This window comes from Dioscorea cayenensis, chromosome 12 (genome assembly GCF_009730915.1).
Source record: "Dioscorea cayenensis subsp. rotundata cultivar TDr96_F1 chromosome 12, TDr96_F1_v2_PseudoChromosome.rev07_lg8_w22 25.fasta, whole genome shotgun sequence".
Lineage (NCBI taxonomy): Eukaryota > Viridiplantae > Streptophyta > Magnoliopsida > Dioscoreales > Dioscoreaceae > Dioscorea > Dioscorea cayenensis.
In genome coordinates, this window is record NC_052482.1 from 17640317 (window position 1) to 17659984 (window position 19668).

The 19668-nt window shown below is 34.5% G+C and overlaps 1 protein-coding gene across 1 annotated transcript in view; it reads right to left on the reverse strand.

Annotated features, from left to right (window-relative positions):
- The window catches only part of LOC120273516 (DENN domain and WD repeat-containing protein SCD1), a 28682-nt gene that overhangs the window by 4160 nt on the left and 4854 nt on the right, over positions 1-19668 (reverse strand). Inside the window, exons 8-25 of the mRNA XM_039280149.1 lie at positions 18113-18333; positions 16803-16857; positions 16639-16728; positions 14355-14562; positions 14022-14139; positions 13747-13810; positions 13615-13659; positions 10687-10762; positions 10492-10565; positions 10337-10387; positions 6683-6840; positions 6072-6119; positions 5051-5108; positions 4865-4948; positions 4503-4761; positions 3223-3425; positions 1764-1828; positions 327-450 (exon numbers count right to left, since the gene is read on the reverse strand). Of these exons, the coding sequence (XP_039136083.1) occupies positions 327-450; positions 1764-1828; positions 3223-3425; positions 4503-4761; positions 4865-4948; positions 5051-5108; positions 6072-6119; positions 6683-6840; positions 10337-10387; positions 10492-10565; positions 10687-10762; positions 13615-13659; positions 13747-13810; positions 14022-14139; positions 14355-14562; positions 16639-16728; positions 16803-16857; positions 18113-18333 (2001 nt within the window). The remainder of the gene's footprint in view (positions 1-326; positions 451-1763; positions 1829-3222; positions 3426-4502; positions 4762-4864; positions 4949-5050; positions 5109-6071; positions 6120-6682; positions 6841-10336; positions 10388-10491; positions 10566-10686; positions 10763-13614; positions 13660-13746; positions 13811-14021; positions 14140-14354; positions 14563-16638; positions 16729-16802; positions 16858-18112; positions 18334-19668) is intronic.

Sequence of the window (19668 nt, forward strand, 5' to 3'; positions counted from 1 at the left end):
AGATATTTGCAAAGCCTTATAGCAGGCGTATATGTGCAAATGTTCTGGAAATGAAAATAGACCATACAAAACAGTAATGCAAACAATGGCACTGCTGATAACCGTGCCCATACTTATTGGGTATGCCAACATGAAATGCATAACCCTGTGCCTGATGGCTATTGAGTGAGCTACCATATCAAGCCAATAAGATCTTGTAATACCATACTGTTGACTTAATAATGAAAACTTTAACAAGTGATCTGATTAGAAAATACACACTAGTAATGACAGCAAATTTAAAATTCAAAATCCGCTAACTATTTAAGGGAAAGCTGTAATCAGACCGGTCCGTTGTGCCCTTTTAACTCTTCCAGAAGTTGAGATGTTTGCTTATCCCAGACAATGACAGTTTGATCGTCAGATCCTGATACCACTTTACTACGATCAGAGCTTATTGCACGAATAGGCCTGCAAGAGGAAAAGGATTATAAAGTTGTTGAGCCTCATAAAAATTAGAAGTCAGTTTGAAGAGAGGAAAACAAATTATAACATATCATACAAACTAATATTACCAAAGGTTAAGGAAGCAAAAATAAAAAAGTTTCTAGATCCTGCATAGCAAGAAAATATGTAGATAGTTAGACACGTGCAAATTTTACAAATTTCAGTTATACCACGAGCCAACAATTTCCATAGCACGCTACTCGAACTCCCATAAATCCTAGAAGGAACCAAACAAGATATATGTGTTCATAGAGGAATAATTACTATTCTCTCAGAGATAATTGGATAAACCAAATGAACAAATGTACAGCAACTCCACAATAAATATAAATAGGAAAAGTGACAAAGGTGCAAGGGAAAATTTTGGTGGTTACAAGCAGACAAGCAGGCGTAAATGGATGACCAGGCATTATAAATCATCATTCAGTTAATAGACATAACCTAGCTTAATGTTTCTCATCATTTTGATCCTTTAGTGCTCCTTTCAATTTTTATAGAACCAAAGATCTTGTTATCATCTCTATTACTTTGACCAGCTGAAATTATATCTTGCTTCTCATCAAAAGGCAGCCATGACTATACTTTGCATAAGAGCAGCTTCTTTACAAACCAATGTGCACCTTTATAATTTCTTAATTACTTGTATTTGACGTGTGTTATTGTCCCCAAAAGACCTAGAATCATACTTGGCTAATATGTCTATCAAAGTCTTTGATACATTTTAACTAATCCTCATTCAGCGTTCTTAGTATGAGTTGGTCAGGTAGTCAAACTTATCCTTTTCTCAAAGTGTCAGGCATTAGTTTAATCCAGTTCATTTTAATGTCAGTGAAGTCCTTCAGGTAAGACAAAAATAGACCACATTTTTTGCTTATTGACAATGTCAAATAATTATTTTGGAGTCTATTAAGACTAAAGTCCTACTCAGTTCTGTTAACTTTATGAATGTTTCCAGGTTTTATACAAGTAGAAAATGCTGAACCTTTTGCATATTAAGTGTCCATGTAATTCATAGAAATAACGCTATTCCACTTATGTAAAAAAAAACAAACGAAATAAAGTTATTTTTCCAAAGATTAATATGTTATTAGAGGTTTTTTTTTAGCTTTATTAATATGCTATCATATCAAAATAGAATTCATTCATGCATGTTCACATTTTAAGAAGTGATTTATTAGACTTAATCCCTTTAAACTAGAACAATAATCAACAACAAAATGAAGGTTTACAACCTATGCCAGCATTTAACCTTAACATTACCAAAAAATATTCATCACCTTGAGTGCCCTATGAGTGTCGCTCTAAGTTCAGAACCACGAAGACTGGGATCCCATATTTTGACCTGCAAACATTTTCAAAGTTCTTCACCATAGCAAAAAAAAAAACAGATGGTATATTTCAGATGCATCTTTACATGGAGAGTTAATGCAATAAAGATTAATCAATGATTCCTTCAACATGCTCAAAATGATCAATGTTCATCAGAAATAAAAAAGAAAAAAACATAAAAGTATACAATGATAATTCAATTTTTCAGTGTTATCCTTAATCAGTTACTCAGATTCACAATGGTGATTGGAACAGATGTCCCTTTACAGTGTGCGACACACGTTTATTGATGCCCCTTTTCAGACTAAAGACAGATAAATACCACTTCAGCATTCTGTCACACAACAGTCACGAAATTAACCTTAGAATGGCATGATTACAGAAGTTATCCAATTACAATGGATGAATCCTTTCAGTGGAAAAGGTAGGATAGAATTTCATGAGCATATTTTACTGATAAGTTGACCTTTTTCCTAGAGTTAAGGTGAAGGGTATTAAAGCCTTGTGGGTTAAGTTTAGAAAACCCTAATCCCACTCTTATTTAAATAGGGTTGCGCCTCAGTTGTATTTTAGTGTGAAAGACTACTCTTTTGATTGGAATATTACGTTCTTTCCTTCAATACTTTGTTTGTGTGTTTTGGATTGCATTAACAACTACTACAGTTTCCAAAATACACATCCACAAATCAAAATAAAATCAACAAATTAAACAAATTCGATGTTTATTCATAACTTGTAGGAAGTCTAAGCCATAGAACATAAATTAACAAAGAAGAGGCAACATACAAAATTTTGATAAAGAGATATGGTTAGCATGCCTTTATTTTCGTTATTAGATTTGTCCTACTTAAGTTGATAATATATTAGTTTCTTTGATCATTATCCTTTATCTTATTAGGTTTGATCATTGTCAAATTAAAAAATTTGAATTGCATCGGGATATAGCACATAAAGTAACATTTTAGATTGGAGTGCTGTAAATTAGCAAGAACCAGAACATAGGCTATATCTAAAAAATGAAGTACATCAAATCACATGTATGACAAACTTAGGAAGGCTAAAAGCAAGCAATCACATGCGGGAATATGGATCCTCAATTTGAACTGTGCACAAAAAGGATTTCAATAAGGTCCATAAAATGGAGCCTGGATCCAAAGTAAGAAGAATAATATCACTTTGAACATAATTTTCAAATGATCAATAAGGGACAGTTGGCAACATATCTAGTAATTTAGCCAAACTCAGAAGAAAGTCTCAGTTCACAATTACTTTTAATGAAGACTGTTGCTTCTTCTTACCATCAAAATAATAAACATTACATTAGAAAGTGAATTCTAAAGATCAGATATATAGAATATTAAGCTAGGTCTACAAATGCAACAATATGGACTCAACCCAAAAGCTTACCGTGCAGTCTGTACTTCCACTTATAAAAAAACCAGCATCTTCACGGTCACCAAAAAGGTCCCAAACCTCTCTTCTCGTGACACAATGTAGAGTGGTAACAGCACCAGTATGACCCTTGAGAACCCGTACATTGGATTGCAACTTTTTCTGTCCAGAAGTTGGAAGCTCTGTCTTTCGAGGAGAAGCACCAACCTCAGGTGTAGCTGAGTTTAAAAAATAATTACTAAAACAAGCATAGCAAGTTTACAATGTGATAATATGCAGCAACAAAGAGGCATACAATCATGCTTCAAGTAACCCAGATGAAAGAGATAAAGATAATTTTCTGATCACAACCAAAGGGACTTTGGGCAAGGATGTTTGCCACAGCGACAAGAAATTAATTGGCAGTCAGCATAATTAGCCAGGTCTTAAGTTCATGATATGAAGAATTGCCTGCAAAGACTAGCAGGACAGAAACGAGTCTAGCAAAAGAGGGAGTACAATGAGTTTTGTTGTAGGGAGCCAGGTTTATCTTTAAGGCACAGGCTATATAAACATAACTGAATTGTGTTAGAGTAAAAAAAATATGTTTAAATTATATGTGTAATTATGTCTTTTAAGTTAAGTTTAGAAAACCCTAATTGTGCTCTAGTTTAAGGAGAGTTGTGCCTTAATTGAATTTAGTGAGAAAAACTATTCTTTCAGTTCTCATGTTACATCCTTTTATTCAATAGTTTGTTTGATTGTTTTGGAGGCACTAACATGAATCAATGGCCAAGTTGTAAAGAAAGAAAAGGAATCTTGGCTGTGGCAGGGTAGCGGCAATGGCACCATTTTGGTCCTATTTGACACTATCTTGTACTGTGGTAGTTTTCTTTGGAAGGATTTTTTTCCGATGGAGTCTCATGATGAAATTAAAACAATTAAAGCTCGTTAAAAAGTTCGCCAGTTTTCAGTTTCTTTTGAACAAACTCCTGATGGTTTACTTCTTTTCCATCAATAGTTTAAGGGAGGATGCTAGAGTAATGATATACGTTTAAAGTATAAGGGTGATTATGTCTTTTAGTTTATGTTTAGAAAACCCTAATCCTACTCTTATTTAAAGAGACTCATGCCTCAATTGCATTCAGTGAGAAAGACAATTCTTTTATTTCTCCTACTATGTCTTTTTCTTCAATAGTTTATCTGCTTATTGTGGATTGCGTTAATAAAATGCAGTACCCAGTTGTAGCATGCATATAACAACAGAACTTGACTAATAGTATCATCAAAAATGCACATATAGAAAAGTAACATACCCTGACCATCCCCATCTGAAGTCCATTTGCGAACTCGGCTGAAAGAATTTGATCGTATACTTCTATCACGGCTAAACATGCTTTGCACCCAACTCCGACCCAAACCGGATGCTTCAGCTGGTTGTTGACTATCATCCACTGCATCTTGAGAACGTGGGGATGGCAAGCCATACGTTAATGATGACTGAGCCTTTCCAGTTGGGCCCCAGTACCCAACCCGAAGTTGTTGCATATGTGATAACAAACCCCTGAGTTTTATCTAAAACAAGTTCAAAGAAACTGATTAGTCACCGCAAATGACAAGAACACTACTAGTTTGCCAGTGGTTTGCACAGAAACTAAAATCTAAACAATTAGCATACAAGCTGCTTGTATCCAAGGTTGTTTTTCTCTGCAATTGTCTCAATTATGTGCCAAGCATCTGTATCAGAAAGTCCCAATCTAACCTGCACAAAGAAAGTAACTGAATAATAAAGACCACAGTGCACAAGGACAAGAACCCTATACGGCCCAGCACTATGCATCAAGACAATAAGGTAGATAAGTACCATGTGGCCTGCCATTAAATAGAGTTGAGCTGTCACAAGAGATACATAATTTGCCAACCTGAGTAGAAAATATTCAATAAGTAGGCCATAGAAGAAGCAAACAGAACCATGGTTACACATTCCATATTTTACCATGCTTCTTTGAGATAAACTAGAATAGTAAACAAGTTCAATACATAAAAAATTAAACGAGTTTGGATAAGTGATACACAGGTTATATACTGTTAGTTCATATACTTCAATATTCAAACTCTTACACTTCCTTTCAAGATACTCGCGAAATAAACTTGGATAGTCGACTTCAATAAATAAAGATAAGAAAATGTGTGAAGAATGTCATTCTTACAGCTGACCAGGGCATCTGGTGTTTATAATTCTACAGCTAAACTAATATAGTTTACTGAGTAGCCAGCATGAAGCAATAGACGGCCGCTCTTACATAAGATTCTAGAAGAAAAGTTCTGACAATATATTCACCAGCATATATTGTAGACTGTTTGTTATATCAATTTTCCTGCATTGAGCCAAAAAGGGAATTGAAGATAAGCAATTTACAAGAAATTTTTTACGAATTTCCAGTAGGTCATATGACAGCTTTTCTTGTATGCATGCGGCTTGCAAATGATATGATTTGCTTTCACAATTCTATTTATCTTGCCACCCATCCAGTAAAATATAAACATCATTGCAGCTTTAGCAGGTTTAAGAATTTAACAAGTTTATAATTGAGAGACCCTAGCAAAATAGCATGATCCTCCCTTCAGCAAATTGTAGCATAATAAACTGAGGAAAGAGAAGTTATGTGGCTGAGAATGTAGATTTTCAGCCAGAATACTGAGTTCCCTATACTATGCCATTGGAAGAATTCTAAAGCTTCATTTGTACACTCCACAATAGACACATGGGCCGTTGGTCCCTACAAATTCAGTCTACCAGATAAAATGACCTGCTACTCCAGCTAAAAATCCCTAGAATGTTCCAAAGTAAGATTATCGTGGAATCTACAAAAAAAGAGCCATACTTGTTTGAAGAACGGTCCATTAAATATTCGAAGTACCCATCCCAGAACCTGCAACAAGGCCAATGAAATAACAACATAAACATCATAGAATGGTAATATATAAATCTGAAAATTTTTACTGAATTTTACTAGCTGAACACAAGTTCTGTAGAATGTTACAGCAAGTTGAATGTTGCTTAATGAATTATAGACTGCATATTAAACAGATCACTTCAACTAGCAGTAGCAGGTCACATTTTAGAATCTGCAAACTCAATTATCATAAACATTTAGTTTCTTACATCATTGCAACAAGAAGGAAGAATACAATTATCAATCTACTTCATCAACTTTGACGATTTTGGTTTTAAAAAACTGTAAGATAATTAAAATGATGCAAACTATGTCAAAACTAAAACCTATACAACAGTCTTTCTGCATGCTCTCTCCTTATACTACACATTAAAGATATAGCATTCTTTTTTCCGTGGTTCAGATTCATATAGTTTTTCCTCATTATAGGCAGAAATGGAAGATAATACAATTTAAAAAAGTAACAGAAGACCATTAACTCATAATGCTTCAGAGAATTACAGAGTAAGGAGAAAATCAGATCTACGAACAACTCATACCTCAGCTCATCCCATAGAGAGAGAGAGTAAAGGTGACGTTGAACATAATCCGGAACATTACTGGAGTCTTTTCTGTACATCTCAGCAGATACTTCAAGGGCATCTCTTACAGTCATCATATCATTGCGAGAGATAGCCCGATTTATTGCTGTTTTAAGCTGGACAGAGAAATATGTAAGACCATAAATTGGAAGAACAAATCAACCAAAACTTGAAACATTCATGAGAAAGTTAGCAGACTGAACCACAGCAAAGAATACTACATCAAATCTAGATTACGGTGGTAAATAAAATTGACCTCAAAAACAACTAAATAAAATAGGAATAATGGCTGCAATCTTATTAACAGAACATACATCACTGACCCTATCGATATGCACAATGGATTTTGCCTAAACTGCACTTCAAATGTACGGAGGTAATATAGAATATTGACTTGAGATTAGCTGTATATCTACTACATCAGAAATACTGGCACAAAAGATTTAATGACATAGCACATAAAATACCTCACATCATCACAACTTCCTTTCCTAATTTATTTGTCTCTCTAGCTGCCATCTGCTAGTCAAAATGGTTACCTATTTGGGGCTTCTGGCAGGACTCACAAGCAGCCCCACCACCAGATGATCACAAATCCAAAGCAGAATAAACACCGCTGTAGGTCTGGTGGATGTGTGTATATAGGATGGTTATGCTAGGAAATGAAGTGACTAGAGAACAAAAAAGTTCAAATGAAGGATAATGTTTGCAACAGAGCATATTAGAAGAAGAGGCCAAAAAGATAAAGTGGGAACGATGAGTGTTCTATCAATGATAATTGATGGAGGACACAAGCAAGAAAGGGGAAAGAAGGGGAAAGGGAAAGCTAGAATAGTACAAAGAGAAATGGGCATCCACAACAGAAGAGAAATTGTGACCTACAACCAACAAAAGTTATGTTGGGGTGGAGGGTGAATTCCAAGTTGAAGGGCAAGTTGGTGGAAGGATGATAAAAAATGCAACGACATCAAATTTTGTATAAGCCATATCAATAGTATTAGTGACCGAATGCTGAAGGTCTGATAAATATTGTTAAACTAAGCAAATTTGTTTTGATCTGATAATCAGACAAGAGCCTACCACTTTCAATATTTGGCATCATTAATTAGATTGAAACAAACAACAATATTTTAGGGCCATGCAAGCCAAGGGGCAGTATGGGCCAAGAGGAGAAGCACCAGAAAACAAATTTAACACTAGTATATGTACAAAGAAGGGAAGCATTGTACGTGAAATTCCTCTACCAAATGATCTATAACAGCATGCAGTATTCATTCAAAACTAGTTGTTATACAGCAATAGCAATATAACAAAATTAGTGGGCAAACATTTACTAAACATTGATTTTGGATGCAAATGAATTAATGTCTGAAGTCCAAATCATGTGTTGGTTGCTGAACACATAAAAGTGTTTAACACCCATTTTACACCAGTTCAATACTGCATAGTTTGTGTGAAAATGACCTAACCATGAGTCAAAATCAAACAAATTGCTTTCGTGTAGCGTTTTATTTCAGACATGCAGACATAATTTGGTTTCAAGGGGGAACAAAAAGAAAATCTAGATATGAGGCATTGCATGTCTATGTCCACAAGCATGCATATATTGATATGCCTGCAATATACATAATCACATATGGACAGAATGTCATATATTGCCAAATAAATTAATTGCATAAATGCAATTGACATAAACAAAAATAATTGTGCAGTCAGTTTTTTTTTTCCTTTTTGGGCTAAAAAAATTGATATCCATCATAGAACACGAGCATATAGGTGTTGATAGAAAACAAATATACAAGATCAGCTCGAAGTTTCAGATGCCACCACACTAAAACCTATCTCAAGGAAAGCATAAGTTGATCTACAGAACTCTTCTGAAAAGATAGCTGCTATCACTCCAGCCATGTTAACTAAGCAAGGGCATGGAGATGCAACAACGTGGATGCATGCATTTCCATGCTATGCATATATTCTGCCAATTCCATTAGCCCACTGATATTAATATGATGGTATTGCATGATATGCCTAACCCAGAGAGCTTGGAAATTGGATCACTACTTCAGGTCCCTAAAATTCAGAAAAGTCTTTTGTTCGATATGGAATTGGTTAATTCTTTTCAGCATAGAAATAAATGTTATCCAACATCAAGAAACTGCACCAGAGAGCATATATTTGGATGCTCCAACTTCCAAATACACATACAGCCAAATTAAAATGAAGAACCTTATTTTAAGGAGGCTATTGAACCAATCCAAAGTCAATAGAGAGTAAACTGCTGGTTTTAGGAATTTCAGGCTGCTTCAGTACTCTCCTGGCCATCCATTTGAAATTCAAGATACAGAGTTCCTCTGATTGACAAACACAAGTATGCACCAGCAAATGGTCCTTATCCAGTTATGTTATGACAGAATCAAATGAAACCCTGACTAGAAGTGTTGATACATGCAAACAAAGCTTTCAAATATGTGTGCACAAATAAAGAACCTAAGCTTATGTCGTGCCACTTAAACTTTGAAGGAATGAAGAACAATGAAGAAAATAATTTAAGAAAAAAAAAAGAAAGAAATGGTGATAGAAAAACATATAAAGCAGCTAAAACATAATATGTACTAAAACACCATTTTCTTCTTTCTTGGAATTACTGACGGCATATGAATGATAATTTTCAACCTACCAATTTAATAAAGCTTCTACTATCTTTTTCTAAAATTGTTGACCTACTTAACTTGTTTTGTGTCACTCAATTGTTCAGTAACCATTGAATTACAGATCTTGTAATAAAGAAAAACAATTTAGGGGGTGAGGAGGTGATTGGTGGTGGGAACCCAAACCACCTAAATGCCTAGGTAGATAGCCTACTCAGGGGTATGGATTAGGGTGTTAATGAGGTTGAGTTTTAATTTGGGTGGACTTCTGGGCTTAGATTTTGCTGTCAACAAGTTATGTAATGGATGGGACCTTTCTATTACAACTCAATGGATTTTATAGAGTTGGACAGAGGCTACTTTAAGCAATGTTGGGGCAACTAAGACAATGGAAACAATCGGCTGCCTTACATAATATGCGGCCATCATTTGGCTAGTTACCACTTAGATGCCTGCTTGGTATTCTGGGTGACCGATTAAATGTCAAGCAACCAACCAGCTATTGCTTAATCCCTCAAAAGCTCAAAACTATCTAAGCACTTGGATGTTAAGCAGCCACCTTTAACAACAAAGGAGAACAAAAATATTCATGGTCCTGATAATAAAATGTATGTAATTATAAAACAAATGATGTATTTTTTCAAATTAGAAGTGCATAGATTTGATTGTGCTTGTTCTCTTGCATGCGAAGCAGGGTGCCAGTAATACAAATATAAAGCGTCGTAAGTGCCAGCTGATATATGTGTATATATATATATATATATATAACGCATCTGTGGGTGTGTGTGCACAGCTGAATAATCCACATTATTCAGAATTTGGCATGCAACAACGCCACTAATACATCAAGGTGCCTTGCTTCTATCAGATCAAAAGTGAGATTTATTGATCTTGCACTGATCAAAATTGGCTTCACAAACATTAAAACACTATTTCTCCATAAATAATCATTTAATCAACTCACCAATTCCTTCACCGCGATAAATTGTTCATCAGTTAAACGGCATTGCCAACCCTAAAGGAAATGGAATTGTTAATTGTAATAAATATAAAAATAAAAAATCAAGCTCCCAATAATTGCACCACATATTGTAATATGTGAAAGATCATTAATATTACCGAATGAATATGCTCTCTAATACATTCAACAAACCCACTTCCTCCAATTCCTTCAGCGTCAGATTCAATCAAAGCTACCAAACGAAAAAAAGCTAGCAATTTTAGAACCACAGGCCACAAACAACCAAAAGACAAGCCAATAAAGTTAAAAAAATCTAAAAAGTTATGAAGCAAAAAAGCTCAGTCTTTCGATACCAAGAATAGTGCCATATTCAAATGATGAAAGAGGGTCTTCAGATGCTCCAAGCCTTAGAAGGCGCAACCATAATCCCTTCAAATAGACAATATCAAATTAGCACATCTCTACATAGATACTATTTTAGATGCAGATTTATTAAAATATACATATCACAAAAAAAACTTCATTCTAGTAGTGTTTTGAACGAGGCTCTATGAATTTTCCCAAATCCCTCAAAATCAAATATTCTCCTAACAAAACCCTAATCCCCTTCCCAGAATCAGCTTCAAGGAGTTGGGCCCAGAATTAGGCAATATAGCCAGCCTCAAGAAGGTTCAAATTTCTAAGAGCCAGAAAATTCCATTCATCACCAAGCCGGCTGAGTAAGGATCAGGTTTTGAAGGGGTGCATTGTTTGTTTAGACCATATCAACTAATAGCCTAATTTCCAAGATTTAACTCATCAGATAAACCAAGCCCGTTAGGATTAAGAACATTGGTTATAACTTGTAGTAAGTTCCTATTATTTAAAATAGGGTTATGTTTCAAAATCACAATATTAAATAAATTAAGTATTACAAGAGCGCTCCTTTTAAAATATTTATTAAACTACCATTATAATTCTACATTAACCTGTGTGGCCCTCAAACTTCTATAATTCTTCTCCTACTGTGCATTCATGAGACCCCAATCATCTTATCTATGTTGTTTTTAAAACTCTTTTTTCTAATGTTATTTTCATTTTAGATCTCATTCACCCCAATTCCCCTAAAAACTCAATGCTTAATCTTTGTAAGTTTTGTTCATATTGTATTAAATTCATCTATTTGCAACTTAAATCTAATGTAGACTTTTACAAGCTCTATTGAGATTTAGAGACATCAATATTCAAAAAGTTCTGAATTTTATAATTTTTATTAAGAGTTTCGAGTTTTGATTATGATTTACAACCTTTTTTTGTCAGAAAAGAAAGGAACCCAACTGAATATGATTAAAAAATATAACTGCATTTGAATTGGATGGGGCTTTTGTTATATCTAGCCCTCATAATTTTTTTTTAATAGCCACAATGGCCCCAGGTCTATTATATTCATCAAAATGGCCCTGAGGCCATCACATTATATGCTCAGCCAGAGAAATCCTTTTTTAAATTGTTTGGTTTATATTTATCTAATACTTCTTCACCACCCTTGTTAAAGTACCGCTTTAAAGGTCATGGATTCTGATACTTCTTCAACACCATTCTCTGCAAATAAATCCTCCAATTTGAAAGCCTTTTCCACAGTAACGTCGGTCTTCTTGGCATCTTCAGCCACAACTTAGGGCTGTCTCCTACTTCATCACTGCCTTTCTCTGCAATCATATCCTCAAACTCCTTTGCATCTCCAACCACAACAGCCTCTGAGAGTTCTCCTAATTCATCTCACCTATCTCCTCCACAACACCATTGTCCTTCTAATTTGTCTCTTCAACCTGAAACTCAGTATTTTCTCCAAATTTCTAATCCACCTCATCCTTTTCCTTCTCTTTTAATGCCATTGGCTCCTCAACCTCTCCAATGATCTCCACACCTCTTTCTCCTATTTTACCTTGCTTTCCACCTTCACTGAGATCTCAGCCTCAGGTTTCACTCCACAATCCAATTCTAATCCATAAAAAAAAAAAAAGGGCTCCCAGAATATATGCGCGAGCGCACGCACGTGCACACATAAATGCCCAAAAAATAATAATAAACGATTTGCATGCCAGTCAGCAGGTATATGATGGGATGGCCCCAAGACCATTTTGATGAATATAATGGCCTTGGGCCCATTGTGGCTATATACATATATAAAATCGTGAGAGTTAAATATATTATAAAAAACGCCCAATTGAATATTATCAATGCAACAGAATGCCCACGCATAAACAAGCTAAACTCTTATCAATGTAAAATATTTTACATGTCTTCAATTTTAAACAAGTAAGCATATCCTACTCTAATTTCTAACTGAATGAGTAATGATCCAATGGAACTAACTCACAAAATTCCTTAATAGTGATCGTGTTTAGAGTTTTAGAAGGTAGTGAGGCATACTCAACTTTATCTAATTTTGGATTCACTAATTCTAAAAGTTTAGATTATCTCTAACATCTCTCTATTTAACAAATATTTACTTAAACTAGGATGTAAGGCTGGGATAGATTGATCTATAGAATAGGTTTTCAAAAAAAAAGGATTAGGGTTTTGTGATAAATGATAAAATCTTTTTACAGTCTCTTGTTGAAAAAGAAGCTTTAAAAGCAAAAAGAAATATAGATGCTGGGGGTTGCATATGCTAATATACATTAGACAGAAAACCAGAAAAGACTGGGATTACATGAGTTATTGTATAGTAAGGGATGAGATGGTGGATGAGCTAGAGAGACATAACCTTATTTTCCTAAATATTTTAGGAGTGCCCACAATGTCACCCTCTCACCATAACATGGTGTCAAATGCAATATTGTTTGGGCTCAATACTATTATATCAAAGTTGCCACAGAACCAATAGACATCAGATATGCTGAAGTAAACAGGAGTTTCCTAAAGTCACAGCAATGAGTTCACAAAACCTTTGGCATAACATGGACACGGTGGCCTCCATAGTCTATGACAAACTGACCATATAGCATAAGAAACTAGGAAATACAAATTGTGATTTCACGAGATGCTAATGTTTCAGAGAGCTTAGTAATGTTTCGACTAGAGGAAGAACGTAGTAATGTCATTTATGTCCACCATGCGTGTGACATTTTCAAAATAGGATCGGACAACCAAAAAAAACTTATATTGAGGTATATTCATGAAAATGATGGTTAAGCTTTTATCCTGAGACCAACTTCAGCATGCCAATTATTAAGTGAACAACAAAATAAGCCTATGTATAGAAACAGCTAAAATGTAGTGGCCAATAAAGCATCTACCTGCAGCTTCACTTTTATGTCCAAGACCATCCTCTCCCTCTCCGCCTGAACAAGGAGAATAACATTTGTTTTAGTTTATCATCAAAGTATCAGACATCAAACATGCAGAAAATACAAGCTATAATAACTTACAGCTCTCTCCCTGGGACTCAGACTTTCAGCTTTTGGATCCATACCATTTGGAACAGAGGGCGAGCTGAAAATAACAGATATAAGAAAAGTAATCTACCAGGAAGAAGCATTTTTCTTTCATGAAAATTAATCAATTCTTTAATTATTCTGCAAGTGAACTTCAGATAGCTTGAGAAAGATGAATTAAAAATTGTAAAAAAATACAACTCAAAATTTTCAAATGCATCAAATCAACAAGGGAAACTGCAAAATGGCTCTGTTTCTTTTACAAATACCTAATAGTATGCCTTCCAGATCCACTGACTGAAGTCAAAATTGACCTCCGTTTTTCTTCCTGCTCCTCAGTTCTAATGTTTGAAGGAAACCGATCATAACAGTATTTGGCAACCTCCCCTGAAAGTTCAGAAGGCTGATTAGCACAAGATCACCACTCAGTAATAAACTTTGCTATTTGTATACCAGTAGATTCAGTTATCAGTTGTGCCAAACACTTGGAGATGATAACAGAAACCAGATACAGTAATTTTTGCCGACTAAACTTCCTAGAATTGTTAGGAGATGGCAAAAGAAGAGAACAAAAAAAGCCATTCTAAAAGAAAATTTACAACCATGTGAAGCTCCACCATCATCTGCATCAGTTTCAGCTATAGTTATGACCTCAGGCTCTACTAGTGCGGAGGGAAATATGCTAGTAGGATTTTGACCCCTCCCAGTTGCATCTTGTAATTTGTCGAGAAGATTGTTGCTGTTTTCATCTGAATTGATGCATCTTTCCAGATAATCCAGAAAACCTTGAGAATCTAAGAATTGTGTTATCTGATAAGCGACAATAAGATATTCAATAAGAGATTAAAAAAATAAGATATTTAAGTGATCTTGAGTTAACTATTTAATTTGAATTCATCAACCTTCAAAATAAGCAGGAGTTGAAATTCTTACTCAGACATGACTAAAACCCAAACATGGAAAGAAGGACAAGATATACAATAAATGCACAATCACATTAACATCTGGAAGAATATATCATTGCAAAATCAGCAAAATTAGATCACTGAACCACAAGGTCCACAACATGCACATTTTGAAGTAAATGAAGCACTCATATCCTACAAAAGGGTAAACTTTAACAAACATTACAAGCTGGGAGGCCTGGACTGTGATCCTTCATCACTATCTAAAATATGTTAAATAGCAATGTCCAAAAAAAAAAAAAATCTATGATAGAATTTCCAGACCTCCTAACATCAAAAATTGACTAGTCACCAGATAAAATTTTGTTTTTGACCCTTTCAAGTTTCACTACTATCTTCTTTAACAGTTGTGAATTGGTTTATGATAAATCAAGTATTGTTTTTGCAGAAATTCCTAAGCTATACTGCTCCACATATTCATTTTAAACTTAGATTTGATCCTCGATAGGGATCTAAGTTTCTTTCAGTTGGAATATAAACATGTGTGCCTCGTAAAAAGCCATTAATGCATATGCAGAACTGTCTGTTTGGTTAGGAGGTTAGCATGGTGGGATTAAGATTTGAAAGTTTAAAATTGTTCTGGGACGAGGAAGACACCTTTATATGGAATTGACCAACCTTTGACTCAATTAATACCAATCAAAATGTTACTAAATATATTTATTTAAATAATTACATCTTGTAAAAGAAGGTTGGGCAACCTTGAGGTGTTTGTTTGAGCCTTGGGGTAACCCCTCAACCAAACATAGTTATGCTGTTAGCCAATATGAAGGATTATTGGGTCATACGTAGATTTTTGTTCAATTGGTTATCTAGGGGTATTGATGCCTTTATGATGACTGCATTGGAAGTAAGAGGATCTTCAATTAAAAAACAGAACCTTAAACTCAGTGAGAATTACTACAATGGTTCCACAGATTCCTGAGGTAGGGAGAATGAGAGTTGCAGATACAATCAATAATCTTTAGTCAAGTTACAGTGGAAGGTGCAGTTTGTAATGTTTAATGTTTAAAGGTTTTTCTTTTTATTTTACATAGTTTATAGTTTAAAGTGGCAAAAAGAAAGGGATCAAATGCACAAATCAAACTACAATCCATGTTAATATGCCACCAAATTTAGCCAAAGATTCACCTTCTTATTGAAATTAAGAAAGCCATATTGGCTAAATACTGAGTCATTGAAAAAATTCTAAAAAAATCTTGAATTTCTAGCTAAAACATATCAGCCTAATGGTGCCACTGGCCATATAATCATAACAAGCATTCAAAATGGGGTTAAGTACAAATATTAACCAATTAATCAGCCTTTCCATTTTCATCTCTACTAGATAGCTAAGCATTTCCTAAATATCAGGCAGATCAGTCACCCTTTTCTCTCTCCATATTAATGGCTCAATCCATTCACATGTGCAATCTAAATTTAGTTATAAATATTAAATATCTCCTTGCCAAAAAGCATATGGCTTCAATTTCACTTTTTCCGACCTCAGCATAACTCTCTAGCACTCAAACTATAAGCTTGACACTTCCCTAACAAAGGTGGTCAGTTATTTATGTTCCTATGAAAAGAAACAATGCCACATTCAACTTTTACACACGCACACACAAAAAGAAAAAAAAATGATAAAGACAGCAATCAAAACCTACACATCTATTCGGCTATTTCACCTATAGACACAGAAATAATAAATAAATAAAGAACAACAACAATAATAATACAGCTACAACTACAAGAAAAAAATCTATAATAGATAATAAATAATATAATGCATGAAGTATATAGCCTGCTGTAAATATAAACCTGTATCTGATGCACACAAGATAAAACTGAAATTATGCTTACACCAGCTAAAATTACACAATTAGGCATTTTTTAAGAAACACAGCATGATGAGAATGTTTTTGTTGAGTTGAGGTCATACCATGGTCATGGAATCAATTGGTTGATTAGTCGAGCGGGAACGCTTCTTTACAAATGCTTGAGAGTTGAAGACATTTGTTGCAGAAATTTCCTGAAGTAAATGCTATGAGATTGGACACAAAGCTAAATTCATACTAAGAATGAGAGAAATATATTGACACTCACAATGAAATTGCGGTAACCACTGAGAAATGAAGCAAAGAATCTTAAGAATATGAGCCTGCAAATGAAATGCTATCAATAAATCCAGCCAGCCCAACTAATATATTTGAAAAACAAAATACAGAAACTACAAAAAGGCAGCAACAAATTAGAAATCAGGAAGCTGCAATGCTAACTTGCACTATTTTACCATACATTTTCTCATTTAGTTGACTTTATTCACAATTGAACTGCTGAAAACAATCTACCGCCAGAACAAAGAAATTGCTTTATTAAGACACCTGAGCTAAGTTCACTATCAAGCAAAGAAAAGTTGGATTCATAAAACTTCACTTGAAAAGGTGAATACAAATTGTGCTAAACCTCATATACAGACGCCACCTAGTAAAAGAAAGAATTTCTTATCACTCAGATGGAGAAGAGAAAGAGATAAAAATTCAGTTTATAGAATAATGAGATCAATTTTGAAACAAAACATTTCATCAGACAACAGTAGATTAAAGTAAAACTTTGTTTATGGGTTTTTATACAGTTATGGTCTATGTCAAATCATTTGGTTTGCTTAACAATAGATATTCATCAATTTTCACTACAAAACTAATCCTCAAACAAATATTGCATCATAAGATTAGACAAAAGTCAGCACTCAAGGCATGACCCAGTATAGTATTAATAAATGCAATGATACAGCAATTGAAGCTAGAAAGGAGGAGCTTAATTTGCTTGAGAAGCAAAGGTTGAGAAAGTGTGAGAAGAGCCGGTGGAATTTGCATTGAACATATGAAAGTAACCAATGAAATTTGAATCATTATCATTAATGTGTAAAAGTAACCAATGAAATTTAAAAAAAAAAAACTTCAAGGTAAATAAACTGAGCTGTCTCAATCCTTACCCTAAATTCAGCCTAGAGCTATAATAGTTAAGCTTAGTTTGAACATTTAATAGTCAAGCTCATGCTTCAGACGCATCTAACTTATTTTTCAAGGCGACTGCCTGTTCTCAAAACAATAACTGAGCATGAGCATGGTTTACACACTGGGTTGGGTCAACCCAGGTAGCCTACTTAGCATATGAATGGTTGGATAGAATACTTTATTCATGATAAGGTAGGACATTGACTCTTTAAGAAAATTACATAAAATCAATATATACAAAGAGATTCCTATCAATAGTATAGGCAAATTAAGCCACTCAAGGCTGAACATAGAATTAGATAAACATGGTTTCCATGTTGCTTTCCAGGACTTCAAATCATTGATATTAAATATAAAATTAAAAATTAAAAAAAAAAAGAGCATACAAGGAAGCTTCACCTTAGTTGAAAATCATGCTCTCCTCCCCAGGGTTTGCGGCCACATCCAGCATATTGCTCAGAAATAACACCAAAATTTATCTTCATATGATCTATCCCAACAACATTTGGATGGAGCAGTTTCAAAATCTCACCACGTAAAAAACTAAACTCAGGATCTGGGATAGAAGGTATGTCTTCTGAAGTAGTGATGCTGTTGTGCTCAAGATCTACCACAACAACCTGCAAAATATCCTAGTAGGTCAAATTTTATTCTTGTTTGAGTTTCCCATTTCTTTGAACGTAAGAATCCAGAAAACAGATATTGAGAAATGTTCAATGAAACAAATTCACTTGAATAGGCACATATATGAAAATCCAAATATGATGACTACACTTGTATTATTTGACACAAAAAAAATGTAGAATTTTAACATATGATTTGAACTGACCTGTCAATAGATAAAACCAAGACAAAAAATTTACCTCATGTCACTGTCTCTTATGTCTAAGATAAGTTTAGTATTTAAAAAGTAATGATAAGCATATATTCGATTAGTTGGGAATTAGGGATCATGGTAAAATATGGAATTCACAGTTCAAACCCAAATATATATCCATAAACAAGATGCGAGTCATCACTTTCCTTCTCATTTTGCATAAATTGTAATTACACCACTAATGCACCCACTCAAAGAAAATAACCATGGTTAGTACTGCTCAAAATTTATCATATAAATATATATGCGCACAAAAAGACACCACATAAAAATGCAAACGTGCATACCCTTCTTCTTTACGTATGTTAGTCTATATTGCAGAACTTGGATCAACTCAGTGCACAAAGTTATCGCATATGTGGAGAGGATATCTTCTAACTTCATACCTATCGTGCCTAGGCTTTTAAAGAAGCTGTCAATTGATTGAACCGAGGCTCACCATCTTGAAAAATTATCAACATAAAAAATAATTGTCCAAAATTTCATAGCTTGAACATGATTCATACAAAGTATCTAAAAGAAGGATAGTTTTGATTAGGAAGGTATCATGTAACCAAGTATCAATTGTGTAGCATGATTTATCATCGTAGTGACAAAGATCCCCAAAAGTCTCCACAATCAACCAAACCTGAAGACTTAGGCAAAGACTACTTTTGAAAGGAAGGATTAAGGTAAGCCCTTAAGTCTGATGAAATATTCTTGACCTAGAGCTCCACTGAGTAACAATGTATAAGAATCTTCTTTGACATTGACCACAACTCTCCAATATACAAATAAGAACTTGTATGGCACCTTAGCAGCTATGCTTGGCCATTGCAGCGGCACTTAACCTTTAGCTTACAAAGGCCTACTTATGCCTATCCTCAACCTTCATAATCAACAACTCCAAGAACATATAAAATCCAAATGAAAATATAGTATATGCTGCAAAGAGCATGCCATTGGCTTCAATACTTGGTCAACTGTAGTAAGTAAATCACAAAATTCTTCAGATTTCAAGTGTACAGCATCTTGTTAGCATTGGAGAATACATGAGAGGCCACACAGAATCGGGTAGCTAGCTCAGTAATCCTTTGAG